Below are 15,424 nucleotides of genomic sequence, written 5' to 3'. Positions count from 1 at the left end.
GTCCGTAAGCCAGGCCCAAGCCCGGCGGGCAGGCAGCGGGGCTATCGGCGGAGTGCCGCGGGAGCCGGCTGAGCAGGGACGGCCTGCGGGAGGCCCTAAGTGGGGCTCCATCTCTCCGCCAAAACCTCCATCCCCGTTCCGGCGAGCGGCCTTCCTCCCGCCGTCCCCTGAGGGGAGAGCCTGCCGTGCGCTTCCCTCCCCTCACCCTCCTGCACCCCAAACGGCTACTCGGCCCCGCGGTGCAGGGAGCCCCTCCGTTTACCTCCTCATCTCAGGCTGGCTACCCATCGGAGGTAGAGGTTCGACCAGGCACTCTGCGGACCCCACTCCCCGATGCCGGGAGCGGAGGGGTGGCGGGGCTGCCGTTGCTCCCCGCCCCCGGCCCAGGCGGTTACTGTTGCGTGCCGCAGAGGAGGGCTGTTACCCTCCTTCTTCTCCTCCTCCGCCTCGCCTCCGCGGTCCTCATCCCCCTTCGCCTCCCGCTGCCCAGAGGGCGAAGAGGATGGGTCGGGGGCTCTGGAAGGGCGTGGCGCGGGAAGCTGGGAGTCAAGCCTGGTGCTGCAGGCCCAGGCGAAGGCTCCCCGGCTGCTCGCCGCCTCTCGGCTCTTGTAAACTGCCCGGAAGATGTTTATACCCAGGCGGGATGTCCTTTGTCTTGTTCTTAGCTCGGGAGCGGCGTCCCGAGCCTCTACGACCAGAAGCAGCATCCTTTTTTCTTTCTTCTTATTTGCTTCTTCTTCTTAATGTAAGAGAAGTTATTAGATGCTTTTGAAACGTCTTGTTTTGGCATTAAAGTCAGTTTTCGCCACGCAGTAACAGAAAACAATACATTTAAGCGTCTGAAAGAGCTACCGCTCAGCGAGAAGGAGAGCCCCAGACGCCGCTGGGAGGGCAGCGGCGGCGCCAACGGAGACAGGAGCTCTCCAAGCTGTAGGAAGGACCTCGGGGACCTACCGTGAGTGTGATGTTAACTCCCATGGGGGAGTTAGCTCGTTCACGAGTGCTTTCTTCAAGTGTGCTAAAACAAGAAGACACTAAATTCCACTGGGAGGGTAAGGTGAGGGCAAGGTATGCTTTCTGGAAAGAGTCTTAGGTTCAATGAAAATAGGCATCCTGACGTGCAGGTGGAATCATTCCAATGTGACTGCAAATTACATCGCATCCTCTTCATTTTCTTCCTTTGTCCTGCAAGGTCGTGAATTGTGTTTAACCAAAATAAATGCTGTGCATTTGTATCAAGGAGGAAAATTTCAAATAGTTTGTATTTAATATAAATTATGCTAGCAAATTCACTAGAGGAGATGACCATTGCATATCATAGTATCAGTCAGGGTTGGAAGGGACCACAAGGATTATCTAGTTCCAACCCCCCTGCCATATCACACCACCTTCATTGAGGAGGTCCATTTGCTCAGGGTGACAACATTTTCTCTCTCCCCCCCCCCCCCCCAAACTTGAGTCATGGAATAGAATGGTTTGGTTTGAAAAGGATGTTAAAGACCATCTACTTTCAACTGCCCTCCCATGGGCAAGGATACCTTCCACTAGACCAGTCTGCTCAAAGCCCCATCCAGCCTGACCTAGAACACCAGAAAGGGACATTTACAACTTTTTTTGGCCACCTGTTCCAATATCTCACCACCTTCACAGGAAAGCATTTCTTCCTAATATCTACATCTCTTTTAATGTAAAACTGCTACACTTTGACCTATCACTACACTTTCTTATAGGCCCCCTTTAAGTAATGGAAGGCCACTATAAGGCCTCACCAGAAACTCCTGTTCTCCAAGCTGAACAATCCCACCTCTCAGTCTGCCCTCATAGGGCAGATGCTCCAGCCCCCTAATCATCTGTGCCCCTCTTATGGGCCTACTCAAGCCAATCTATGTCTTTCTTATGCTAGGGGGTCCAGAGCTGAAACCAGTACTCAAAGTGAGATCTTGTGAGAACAGAGTGGAGCGGGAGAATAACTTCCCTTGACTGCTGGCCATGCCTCTTTTGATGCAGCCCAGGATGCAATTAGCTTTCTGGACTGCAAGTGCACATGACTGGCTCATACTCACAACCCTAAGGCCTGTTCTGCACGGCTGCTCTCAATCCATTCATGTCCCAACCTGCATTTGTGCTTGGAATTACCCTTATCCATGGAAGTATGCTCTTGCTGGGCTGCAATAACTGCTAGAGCAGGCATTGCCAGGAAAAAATTGGGATATTAAGGCTTTAGTGTGTTAAACTTAAATTAACGCTAATGGTGATGAGAGAACTTTTCAAAGTAGCAATGCGACAGTCGCAGCCTCTTCAAGCTGGGCTAGAGGCAAACAGGTAACATGAATCGATAAGCACTTAATGCAAGCAGTGGAAGCACTCATTTAGAAAGCAAGTTGTAGAAATACTGTCCTTTCTGTGGCCAAAAAGTTTTATACCCCATGCTCTTCTTAAAATGCCCTAATGGCAACACTGTAGCCTGTTCAGTGTGTCTCCTAAAGATCTTTCGCTGAAGTTGTTTTTTATATCAAAGTAAATGCTGTCTGAGTGAAAAAACGTTGGAGATTCTCATTAGTTGAGGAGGGGAGGTGCGTAGGGAGCGTGCAAAAGCACTTCTATCTTGGTTGCTTATCAGTCCTCAGAAAAAGAGCTGGAATCAGGTTTTCTATTCTGTGAAGGTGAGGAAATCACCCTGTCTGCTAGACAAAGTCTCATTCTTTCCCTCTCACTTCCTTCCAGAGCTTGATTAATCTTTAATTACTTGACGCAAGCCTCACTTGGCAAGAGCCAGTATTCTTTAACCCACATTGGTGCTTGGCTTGGCTTCTTCACCTTACATTGTGTAGCTTGGTGACAAAAGTACTATCCTAAAACATGGATGGATTTACTAGGAGATACCAAAAACATTTCAGCTCTTCTGGATCAGCATGACTTGATGCAGGAGGCTTAGGACAGCCAGCAGTCTGGCTGGAGCAGACAACTGATTATTGTTTGTGCACAAACAGGCAGTGGTGCATAAACACTATAAATCCAAGGTGCACTTACATCTGCCTAAAAGGTTTCAGCTGATACCCTGCCACACAGGTGATGTATCCTCTGCATTGCTGCCTTGAGAGATGCTAGACCTTGTCTGTTGGTTTTCTTCTGAAATTCAGTAATTGTTATTTTGAACAGACATGATGCAGGAACATATGTGGGATATGCTCCTCCAATTAACTCACATAAGGTATGTCCAGCTTGTGCACAGCATGAAGCACTGAAAAAGACTTGCAGCAGCTCATATCTGGAAGACATGGCACTTTGGACATTTTCAGACAAGGTGGTGTGGTTTTTCCTTTAGGTGCCCAGGAAAATATGAAATACTAGCTTTTCTACTTAGCTACTGACATTTTTTTAACAGTAATAGATGATAGGTGAATGGGAATTCTAGGAATTCATATTTGTACTGAGGCACTTAAGATTTTATTGCATCTTAACTCAAAGTCTTTTGTTCCCCTTGTATCACTTTATTCTCAGTTCTGCCACTCAGTCACACTTCAGATTTTACACTTTTCCTGTTCCAGTCTCTTTGCTTCATTATTATTCACTAACACATCATTTTCCACAAGCCAGCCTACTGCAGGGAAAGCTTCAAACAGAGATTGTTTGTGGTCCAAATTTATCAAATAATGTTACATCTACATTACTACTTAAGTTCTGTACTAAATGTAGAGGACTGTGGCAATTAAAGAATTCTCTAGGGGTAGTTCATGTGTGTAATAAAATGTATTTTTTAATATATTTCATATTCAGTATTTCCTGGTGGTGGTATCTTCAAACACCATTGTAATTTATTTATAAAGTATATTCACAGGTTCTATTTATCAGTTGTGGGTATTACATCCCACATATAAAGACAGCGAAATGGTTTAAGCACAGATCTAAGAATTTCCAAATTGGAAATAAAGGTGCTGCCATCTGTGGTTTCCCACAGATTAGATTCTGTGGCAGATTAGGCAGGGACTCACAGCTTGCTCCTCTGTCTGGTATCTTCCCAGATGCTGTGACTACAATTTGAGTGGCCCTTGCCTTGGAGACATATAGGGGTCTTCTCTCCTCTTGTGCCCAGTTCACAGTCTGGAGCTTGCCCTTGGCTCAGAGAGGGCTAGAGGCCTCTCTCTCGTGTGCTCCATTGCTGGGCCGTAGCCTTTCTGTGGCTCTTCTGGGGTTCAGGTCTTGGAGCTTTTCCCCTTTCTGCCTCGGTCTAGGTGCAAGGCCTGGGTGTAGTTGTTGTCTGTCAGGACAAGCAGCTTCTTCAGCTGCTGCTCGGGCAGCATTTGGCTCTTGTTTCTTTCTGGTGGCAACAAGGCAAGTTGTCTGCCTTCTCATCTGGCTTAAATACTGTCCCAAGACAACTACTGCCCTTTGGTAACAGAGAAACCTGGTAACTGGACCTATAGGATGGGGCATATCCAAATATGGCCAGGGCACACACAGTTCACAGCTGTGTTACAAAGTTAATTACACGTGCTACATGTTTTCCTGGACCATCTGGACCCCAGGAACTGTCCAGGTCTGCATATTCACACGTGCCCATTGTCTGAGTTAGGGCATGTTTTGGGGTTTGACCCTTCAGGACAGTGTGCATGATGGTTTTATGAAACTATGCTTTGTTGCTCTAGGAGGATTTTCTGTGTTCTGTTGACAAAATGCAATAATGGATATGTTTTTGGGTTTTCGTTTGGTTGGTTTTGTGTTGGATTGTGGGGTTTTTTTTTGGTAAAATTTAGGAAAAAGGAGTAGGAAAGAACTGAGGTTTCTAGGAAGGAGAAGGATTTTTATGGAAAGCTAGTGAGGGAACTAAGAATGAAAAAATTAAAATGGGATTTGAAAAGTGAGTTGAAGTGCAAAAAGTGAACCCAGTGTATTTTGATTGGAGCAAGGCATTTGTGAGGCTTATGGAGGGTAACTGCAACTGGAGAGATTATTCTGATGGTGGTGTGATGATGACATCTTGGCCATGGCTATTTGGGAAACGTTCTGGATAGCTGTGGAAGGTGTCAGGGCACAGTGTGGGCCAGATGATCCCCCTGGGGCTGCAGGATAGGGCCTGGCAGCCAGCACCCATCACACACTCCAGGAGCAGAGTAGCCATGTGCACCAGGATAGCCCCAACCCCAAGCATGGGGCACCAGCTGAGGCTCGGCAGGGCCCATGGCCAGGCAGGGCCAGGCTGTGGGGAGTGGGAAACTGGCACTGCTGTGGCGTCACTGAGGCTTTCTCCTACAGCACTCTCAGAATGACACATTACTGTAATTATTAACTCTGGTGGAAAGAGGACTTGAGTACCATAGTGCAGGTACAATGACCCTAGCTTTCAGTTTATTTGATCTTTCTCTTCCAGTCATCTCCCTCCACTTCATATTTTCAGTTTTAACGCCTATAATACTTCCATTTTATCCATGACTTAATTTACTGGAGGAAATTGTTTAATTTTTTTCTTTTTTAATCACAGCTAAACAAAGCATTTAAAGGGAAAAAAAGGCAGGATGCACCACTCTCCCGTCTGCTCTGTGTCACCTCCTTCATTCCAACACACACCACCAGCTGTGATGAAGCATCTTGAAGGGACACTGCCTCATGTAGTTTATGATAAATTTTGAGTTTGGGTACTTCAGAGTCTTCTCCAACTAAATCTTCTTCCTTCCTTCAGTTTTTCTTAAAGGTTTATCTTATGTCACAAGTGTAACTGGATTTTATTGAGATGGTCACACAATTAATTTATCTTCCTTTCTCCCAAATGTGGAGAGAATTCAAGTTAACTCTAAGGAAATGTCTGCAAACTCACTGATTGTGAGTTTCATCTACTTTAGACATAGATATTACTGTAGTAGCATGTCATTTGTCATATTTGTGGTGAACTTCTAAGTCATACACCAAGAAAAGCTTCAGGAAGCTTCCTCAAATCTTGGTTGAGTGTAACCAGAAATTTCTGTCTCATTTCTGATGACATTTTGCCTTCCTGTTAGCTTCTTTCCCAGCACATGAACAATAAGGTAATTGCAGGTACCATAGTTTTAGCACAGGGATACTTGACCAGTCAAACCCCTTTCTTGACACATTGTAATTTTCATATGGCCAAGGGTCTCCAGGCGTACACTATGTAGTTCTGTTCAATGAGGAGATGGAAGGCTGTAGGCAGGATGACTGCGATTCCCCTTGTCTCTGGCCATTCCTTTGCCAAGCAGAGTTTAATCAGGAGCCTCTGCAGATATTCAGCAAAGCAAATCAAGGTATGCCAGCCTCAACCTGGCACACTGCTGTAATTCAGCAGTCCACATGCCCCAGAACTCTGTTCAGCTTGGGACACAATGCTGAAACAGGAATCAGTATGTGCACTGGTTCCCAGTGGTCTGCATCCTAAGCAGAGTAGACATCCCTCTTCCATCCTATCATATTCACCCACTGAGCTCCATTCAACCATGCTCAGGTTTGCACTCAGAAAAGCATTCACTGTGCATTGTCTGACAAATGTCATATTTAATTTTATTTTTTTTTTAGAAATTCTTGATGTAATAGCAGCAATAGAAAAGTCATTGAACACTGAAACCAAATCCAAGACTTCGTTTTAAGACTTAGCAACCCCTAGGTGAGTTTTCAATGACACACATTAGATACTTCTTTTTCTTTTTTCTAGCAACTGCATTACACTTTTACGTGGACTGGGACACAGTTGTTTTTCTGGGCAAGAAATAAACTCTGTGAAAAAGGGAAATGAACCACCATCTCTCAGAACCTACTCAACTAACGGTAATCAGGACACTAAAATGTCAAGGTGAAACATAAAATGGGGTTCCTAATATCTCTTTCCTTGTATAACAATTAAGGTTAAGTTAGGCAGGAGATAGTTAACCATGAGCCATCAGCGTGCTCTTTTGGCTAAGAAGGACAGTGATGTCTTGGGGTGCATTAGTAAGAGTGTGTCCATCAGGTGGAGGCAGGTTCTCATCCCTCTCTACTCTGTCTTGGTGAGGCAGCACCTGGAGTATAGTGTTTGGCTCTGGACAGCTCAAGAGAGACTGAGAATTACTGGAGATTCCAAGAGAGGGCAACATATGTGTGAGGGGACAGGAGCATCTACCTTAGGAGAAGAGGCTGAGAGACCTGGTGCTTTTCAGCCTGGAGAAGACTGAGGCGATCTTATCTGCTTATCACTATTTGAAGGGACGGTGTCAAGAGGATGGGGCCATATTCTTTTCAGTTGTGCCCAGTGATAAGTCAAGGGGCAACATGCACAAACTAGAACACAGGAAGTTCTACCTAAGCATAAGGAAAAACTTCTTTGAGAGTGACATCACTGGAACAGGCTGCCCAGAGAGGTGATGGAGTCTTCTTCTCGGGAGACTTTCAAAACCCACCTGGCAGTGTTACCATGCAACCTGAACTAGGCATACCTGCTTTAGCAGCAGGGGCAGACTACAGGATCCCCAGAGATCTCTTCCAACCCCTACCATTCTGTGATTCTGCTACAGTGGATATGTCTGGAGGTGTTTGGAGTTTGTTGTTGCTACCATGGCTAATGGCAGAATTTGTAGCCAGTGAAATCCCCCTCATTAAAATAAATGTAAAAGAAATGTAAGTGTAAGGAAACACTAATATCTAATTTCCCTTTCCCAGCTTTTGCCTATATATAACACAGGCCTGTTGATAAATTAACTAGTGAGAGAGCTTTGTGAATAAAGTAGACATTAGGATCTGTATGACAACAAGCTTAAAATAAATGAGATAAAATGGTCTATGTCAAGCATGCTTACAGCAGTATGAATAGCAGGTAGTAATTAGTATTTTTATATAGCATCTATACATAAGGTCGTAACACAGAGATCAAAATAATTCCACACCAGAAATGTAATTCTTCCATCACTGATACAACAAAGATGTACATGTGGAATTTTATTAGAACAATATGGAGGGTAAGGTATTAACAGAGCCTAGCCTTGCCCTGTGCAAGCCTGGTCCCTCACACTTACCTTCAAGTCCATGGGCAAATATATGCTTTTTCAAGCACAGGTTTAGAGCATGTAAATTGTTTAGCCTGGAGAGGAGGAGGCTCAGGGGTGATCTTATTGCTGTCTACAACTACCTGAAAGGTGGTTGCAGCCAGGAAGGGGTTGGTCTCTTCTCTCTAGCAACCAGCACCAGAACAAGGGGACACAGTCTCAAGCTGTGCCAGGGGAAATTTAGGCTCGAGGTGAGGAGAAAGTTCTTCACAGAGAGAGTCATTCGTCATTGGAATGTGCTGCCCGGGGAGGTGGTGGAGTCCCCGTCCCTGGAGGTGTTCAAGAGGGGATTGGATGTGGCACTTGGTGCCATGGTCTAGTCATGAGGTCTGTGTTGATAGGTTGGACTCGATGATCTTTGAGGTCTCTTCCAGCCTTAGTGATACTGTGATAACAATCTCAAGTGAAACAGACATACACTACTATTTCATTTAGTTACAACACAGCTAAGTAACATGTAGGGTCTGAGAGACATCTGTTGTGGGTTGAAGGTCCCCCCCCACCCCCAATATTAACTGCCAGACCAACTCAGTTAGAAGCAAATGAAGCTGTATTTACAAGCAAAACCCACATTCTACAATGGAATGCAATGAATATGTAGCAAATATACAGTATTTACAGTATTATACAGATATTTACAATTAGTAAACAACACGAAAACAGCTATGGTCAAGAGACCAGGGAAGCCATTCCTCTGCTCACCCCCCACCCCCTGTCCAAAGAGAGAAGGAGTGGGGAGAGAAGCAGTGGGTTAGACTTGGCCGAGGTCAGCCAAAACATGTTATCTCTCCTGAGAGAAGCAAAACAGCTGAGATCAGAAGAGAGAAAAAAGGGTAAGAATTGTTATGGTGCAGCTCCTCTTATCCCAGATATTTACCCAATTAATTTGTTTACAATAATCTTTCATTTTTCTTTTTACACCCAATAGTGATTTATTTATATTTTTCTACTGTTCTGCTCGCAATATGTAACTACATTTTGAAGGCACAGCCTAAACCCACCACAACATCTTGTAAGAAAAGGCCCTGAGAATAGTATCTCTGCATTATCACCTTCACTCGCCTCCTCTTTTATGTTCATACTAGACTTTGCATGCAACATAATGGTCTGCTTGCTTCTTTTTCTGTATCAGGAAACTTTGATTTGTTTGGGTGGTTTTGGAATCAAGATAATTAATTAAAATGCATTCCCAACCATACCATGTCCTTCCAGGACCCTGTGTGTTGCAACCTCTAATCCAGACACCTTGCTGTATTATGTCTGAGAAGGTTTCTCAGTTAATAAATAGAAACCACCAATTTAAGTATCTCCACTACACGTCACCATATTCAGTTCAGCCCTTCTATTGAAAGTAATTAATAGCTTCGAGTCATTCCTTGCTACCTGCTGCCCTCTGCTGCTACTATGTATACCTTACCAGCAGTAACTCGGAGAAAATTCCTCGGGTTTCCCTTCTAAGCATTACTGTAGTCTTTCCTATCCACCCTATCATGCCAGAACTTAACACTGAAGAAGAAACCTGTTTCTGATACCGATCTAATTTTGATTAAGCACTTTGCAAGATTTTGCATTACAGCTGTATTGCTTGCTTTACTTGTTCTTCAAATTCCAAAATACAACGTTGGCATGTCAGCTCTGTGATTTCTGTGTACCCCATGGCATTTCTAGCACCGTGACAATGGCAGATGTTTTCTCTTTGAGTAGATAGTTCTGTAGTGTTGGCGTTGTGTCAGCCTGAAATACTGACCTTGGCTCAGTGTTTCATTGCCATGGTCAAGGATCAAGGTCTTGGTGAGCATCTACTGAAAAAGATACTTGATGTTTTAATCATACGATTTTCATCTTGCTTTAAACAATTTGATGTTTGAATCTTTATATTTTGTATTCCAGCATGAGGTACTAAACTTTTTTCATTTATTTTTCTCCTAATTTTGTTATTAATAGTACCTTAAGTGTATCATCATCCTTGCTATTATTTTCAGTTACCTTAGAGGGTAATGTAAGAGATGTAAATTAATTTTACCTGGCTTTGGTATACTACTTTTTTGCCCAGGTAAATTAAAATAATTAATTACTGCAACACTGATTGCATTCTGTTCAGTTCAGTTACATGCTTTCATATATTGTCTTATTCATAGTGCTACAGAGTTGTCCTGTTCTTCCTTATGCTGACATTTTTAGAACGTCATCTGTTATTCATTCCACATCTACCACTTCTCATATTATTCCAAATTCTTATTTCTGGCCTTTTCTGCAAATTTCAAGGTGACACTTTTGAAGCACCACCTTCCAAATGAAATGTTCAAGAGGGGTAACTTTTTTTTTCTCATTCTGATTTTTCAAGAAAACTTGTAAAGTACATTGCTTAGGGTGAGAAAGGTAATGTAACTGTACCTGCAGAATGAAATTTCTGTGGTTGCCAAGGAAGACTTCAAGCCTGAAGATTTTAACTTTTTTGGTACGTTTTCCATGAGAATATGATTACTTGGTTAGCTTGATGGAGTATAAAATGTAATATGCCCCTACTATGAATTGTGTATTGACCACTAGGTACATAATTTGAAACAATGAACAACCAGACACATACAGGATTAATTTTTCTGGGTAGCCAAGAATAGATTGTAATTTCACTATGAGAAATTATAATTCAAATTCAGTTGTTCAATTGCAGGCTGTCTTATGCAGGCTTGCAGTTTACAGATCCAGTATGAACTTCTAGCATGAAAATACTGAACTACGAAGTCACAACACAATTTTTTCTACAGTTTGGTAAATTCCTTAATACTCATTTGGCATGTCTGGATGTCAGCACACAAGTAAGGCCATGCCATCTTGGCTTTACTGTGAGTGGAAAACAGGATTGTGTCCCAGGAACAGTTGAGCAGAGTTTGAAATCACACTTGCCTTCATCTGCTCTATGGCTAGGCCAGGCACAATGGTAAAGCACTAGGATCGTATTTGGGATTGACTGCCCACTTTTTCTACCATCTAAGCAGTCAAAAAGATACTGTCTCTGAAGGATGAAGGCTAACAGCAACCATACCACCACAAAAGGTAGTCCCTCACATTGACCGTGTTAAACTCGCCCCGCCCCCCCCCGAGATATCCTCGACAGCAGCCATTTCGCCTCCCCGGCTGGCCCGTGGCAAGCTACCGACGTCCTCTTCTGGGCCTGCCAGCACCTGCAAAGCACTCTCAGACGGGCCAAACCTGGGCCTGGTGCAGAGCTGAGGAGAAGCCTGTCTAGGTTAGGAGAGGGGTGGGTGAAGAGACAGAAGACAAAAATACAGAGGCAGATGAGCACGCTGCGGGTTTCGCATTCTGCTGGAGATGCGGAGCCTGCCGCCAGAGCCGGTCCACGAGCCCAGGCTGCAGATGCCACAACCCACCAGCCAGCGTTGCTACCCCCTCGCGCAAGCGCAGAGAGTCGGCGCCCTGCCTCCCTGTCGCGCATGCGCAGAGCTCCCCCCCGCCTCCCCCCGGCGCCTAGGCATTGCGCCGACGGGGGCGCTCACGCTGCTTCCACGTTAGGCCAACGCAAGGGGCGGGCGCGCGCGGCCTGGCCAATCAGAGGCGCCCACGACCCACCCCGAAGAAGTTGGAGTCGTCGGCACGGGGCGCCGCCACTGTCGCCGCGGGCGTCGGGGGGGGGGGCTGCGGAGATGGTGTCTCCCGCGGCCTCCGCCGGCCGCCTGGGCTCCGCGTTGCCCTTCCTGCTCGTGCTTTTCGATCTGCAGTATCAGGGTGAGGGCCGGCGTGGGGATGGGTACCCATGTCTCCGGGAGGTGGCTTGCTGCCGGGGGTTGCGCGTGGGACTTGCTGGGGAGGGGGGAACTGTGGCCAGGCCCGCGGGGTGTGCGGCGATAGGAGTGACTGCCTTTTCTCTCTGCGACCCTTCGAAGAATAGGACAAGCGAGTCTGAGGTAGGGCTGCTGCTGGGCCCGCAGCGGTGCCTGGCCAGTGGCAGCTGATGGCTAGATGCTCTTCAGTGCTTCCGGGTTGTCGTCGGCAGTCGTGCCGATTGGAGGGTGTTTGAGTGTCCGCTGAGGTAGTGGGGCAGCCGGCATAGACGGGCCGAGGTGCCGGGAGAGAGCAGAGCGGACCTGGTGGGTCTGCGGCCTGCCCATAGGGAGCTGACGGGCCTGAGCCCAGTAGTGCGCGGGGCTCGCCGGTCCGGGAGATGACCCAGGGGCCACCGCCGCGGGACGTCCGGAGCGGGGTGTAATTCTGGAACTGGTGTTAAGGAGGAGGTACAGCGCTGCCACCTCATCAAGGCTGTTGCGAAGGGTGTGTAATGAGGGCACCGTCACTGCTTGTAACCTGTTTGGTTTTATCTGTATTCCTGACGGTGTTGTTTTTGGTAGCTTGATGTGTGCTTTGTTTCCTTTGGCCTGTTCATAGGGTGCTAGCAACTGTGGTGTGTTGAAAATACTGTAGTGTCCTCGAGGGCAGCTGTGTGACAACGTTGGTCACTCCTGCACTGTCCGTGAATGTCTCACTTATGTATGAATTTTGTGTGGTTCCCAAGTTCTAAGGCTTTTTCAGTGGTTCTTCTCAGTGACAGCCATTGTAAATGACAAATCCACAATCTTTGCTGAGACTTTTGACAGTTGTTGCATTTGTTTGTTTTGTCAATGTGAGATTCGAGTTTTTCTTTCATGATTAGTATTTAAAGTTCAGCAGAGAAGTTTATCTGCACTTCTTGCAGCCTTTTGACTTTCAGAGTAGACTGTCAGCAACACCTGTGTGGCCAAACTCCTATTCCCAGGCTCCTTTAAATTTATGACTTGGTTATGCAATTGTGCACATAGTCCATTTCATCTGAGGTACATTCTTTAATTGGCAGTAGCAGACCTTAGTGGAACTGAAGCTGTCAGTAATCAGAATAAGTCCACAGACTTATGACTGTCCTGGACTTGACATTACAAATTCAGTTCATGTGCTAAACTAATGAATACTTCCGTTGTCCAAGTGGCAACATGAACATACCATGGCAAAGGTGCTCCTTAGTATAAGATTACATACTGTGGTGTTGAATTGCTTTGTTGAATGTGCATTCTGCTAGTGTTAGAGGAAAGATAATAATTGTGGTCAGAGCACCCTTTTTCCTCCACTAGGATTGTGATAGTACCTGTTGAGGATTTGTTATTTGGAGTTGCCAGCCTGTTTCAAGTATATGGTTTAACGGTTATGTCGATTTACCCCAAATTAGGAAATTTGGCTTTGGTATATTTTATTAACTTCAGTCAATAAATAGTAATAGAAGTAAGGCTGATGGTTTGGGAACTTGTTTACTGAAATTGCTAGCCTCTTAGTTCAATAATTCATTTTTTTAGAGTATCTAGTTAGGAAATTTAAAGGGTCTACATTATTTAGGACCTGCATCCCCTTCCCCCTTCCCTTTACTACTGAAGTTTTAACTCAAAGATGTTGATTGGTATCTTCTTGCCTTGATGAAAGAAGCCTGCCTTATGCCATCTGGAACGGTTGGCCTATATTATGTTACAGTTGATGTTTGTGAGACTGGTAGAATACCCAGTGATATGTTAGGTTGCAGTTCAGCCCTTAGTATTGTCTTTCCTGAATTCCTGCTCTTCAACTACTTTGTCTTGTGCTGAATAAGCTCCTGTTTGACAGAAGCCACCTCTTGGAAAGATTCATCCTTCATGTTTGTACATACTAGTCATAACAAAAAGGGGCTACTGAGGCAAATAGAGGAGTATTGTTTCTCTTTCCTCTCTTCTTAATAGGTCAAAGGAGATATGATAAGGGGGAGAAGAGATGGGCTTTTAGTGAGCTCAGTTTGTTAGTGTCAGACTGCTAGCTTTAAGTGTTTCTCTCACCCCCACACCATGTGTTTGTCCTGAGTTTAGGAGTTGTTTTTTTCTCACCTCAAATAGCAAAGGATACTTGAGGATGTGGGAGAGAAGCTTTTTGGTTTGCCTGTCTTAGCTGTATTTACCAACCTTCTTTGCAAATGAAGAGAGTGAAAACTTGGTAAGTCACAGAATCACAAAACAGTAGAGGTTGGAAAGGACGTCCAGAGATCAAGAGGTCCAACCCTGCTGCTAAAGCAGGCCACACAGGAGCACAACCAGGATGGCTTTGAAAGTCTCCAGAGAAGGAGACTCCACAGCGTTTCTGGGCAGCCTGTTCCAGTGCTCTGTTGAAGTTACACATAGCTCAAGGATGCTCTGAGGCTTCTTGTGGGCCTTCTCATAATTGCTCCTGAAACTAAGTTTGCTTGTCTGCTTCTTACTTTGTTCAGTCTTGTCCTCAAAATGAATGCTTGCACCCACACAGACAAGCAAAGCCCAAAACTGTTTAAAAATAATAGCAGACTTAAGGCTTACTACATTAGACTTACTATATTGTTCTGATAAACATTCTGGTTAAAAAATGCCGTAAAAGGAAGATCTCCACCCAAGTGACAATTTGAGATGGCCATCAAGCTCTTGTATTGAAATTTAAAAAAAGACAAGAATAATTGTAATTGGGATTAGTGACATGCATGTTTCATCTTTGTCTTTGAAACAATTCTGTTTGTGGTACACAGTTGGAACTAATTATCTTTATTCTCCTAGTCCTGTTACCTGGCTTGGGAACAAAATGATAAAAACTAGGTGGAAATTCTATAGGGGACAAAGAGAAGTCTGTAGACAAATGTAAAATCCTGGAACTGTTTTCAGGTGGTGGGGGGTGGGGGCTTTCTTAAACATTTTGCACTGTGGATGTGATTGATTATATGAGGATTTAGCTGAAGTTTGTATGCTTAAGTACCCACGTATCGGCACCAGCTATTTTAATGAAACAAAAATCCTACCAGGAAGTTATAATTCATTTGAAGTGAACTGGAAAAACAAGTTAGCTGCACCTGCTTATATTTCCTGTGCCTTTTGACTGATCTTCTTTGAGTTGTCAGGGCTGATACCAATTCTTACCTGGGAGTACGTGGTGGTTTTTTGTTTGGGGTGTGCCTTTTTTTTGAGGGGTTAGGGAGGGCAGGTGGTGGCAGTGTTTGGTGGTTGTGGGGGTTTTTGACTCTTCCACTCCTACATCAGTGCCAGTACTACAGACTGAATTTGTCCAGAACGTCTGATTTGATTTGACAGCTGAGGCTCTTGTGCATAGTTGTCTGATGCCCTTGGTGAATAGATAACTATTAGGCAAGCTTTAGAAATAGTATTCAGTTCAAAATACTTTGTAGTTTTAAAAATAAAGACTATGCTTTCATATCTCTTGCATAAATTGAATTGCTTGCTGGAGCATACAGAGTTTTGTCAGCTGTGCTGGGCCCTTCATATCCAGTTCACTGATGACAGTCAGTTGGAAAAAGCTCTGTAGGGTTATGTTTTTTTTCCTCCAGGTGACCTTGAGTCCTTATGTTCATTCCCAGACTA

The 15,424-nt window shown here is 44.9% G+C and overlaps 2 protein-coding genes across 5 annotated transcripts in view; one reads left to right on the top strand and one right to left on the bottom strand.

Moving 5' to 3' along the window:
* Positions 1-281, bottom strand: part of DZIP1 (DAZ interacting zinc finger protein 1) — a 40,346-nt gene extending 40,065 nt beyond the window's left edge. For all 4 annotated transcript variants that reach the window (XM_068168605.1, XM_068168758.1, XM_068168843.1 and 1 more), the window contains exon 1: positions 263-281. The gene's annotated coding sequence lies outside the window, so the exon portion shown is untranslated. The remainder of the gene's footprint in view (positions 1-262) is intronic.
* Positions 282-11,601: 11,320 nt separating this feature from the next.
* DNAJC3 (DnaJ heat shock protein family (Hsp40) member C3) overlaps positions 11,602-15,424 on the top strand; it is a 42,253-nt gene continuing 38,430 nt past the window's right edge. The window contains exon 1 of the mRNA XM_068168511.1: positions 11,602-11,768. Within this exon, the coding sequence (XP_068024612.1) occupies positions 11,687-11,768 (82 nt within the window). The 5' untranslated portion in view covers positions 11,602-11,686. The remainder of the gene's footprint in view (positions 11,769-15,424) is intronic.

Source organism: Melanerpes formicivorus, unplaced genomic scaffold, assembly GCF_026170545.1.
Source record: "Melanerpes formicivorus ecotype bairdi unplaced genomic scaffold, bMelFor1.0.p_v2 SCAF_1, whole genome shotgun sequence".
NCBI lineage: Eukaryota > Metazoa > Chordata > Aves > Piciformes > Picidae > Melanerpes > Melanerpes formicivorus.
This window is presented reverse-complemented; position numbering and strand designations above follow the sequence as displayed.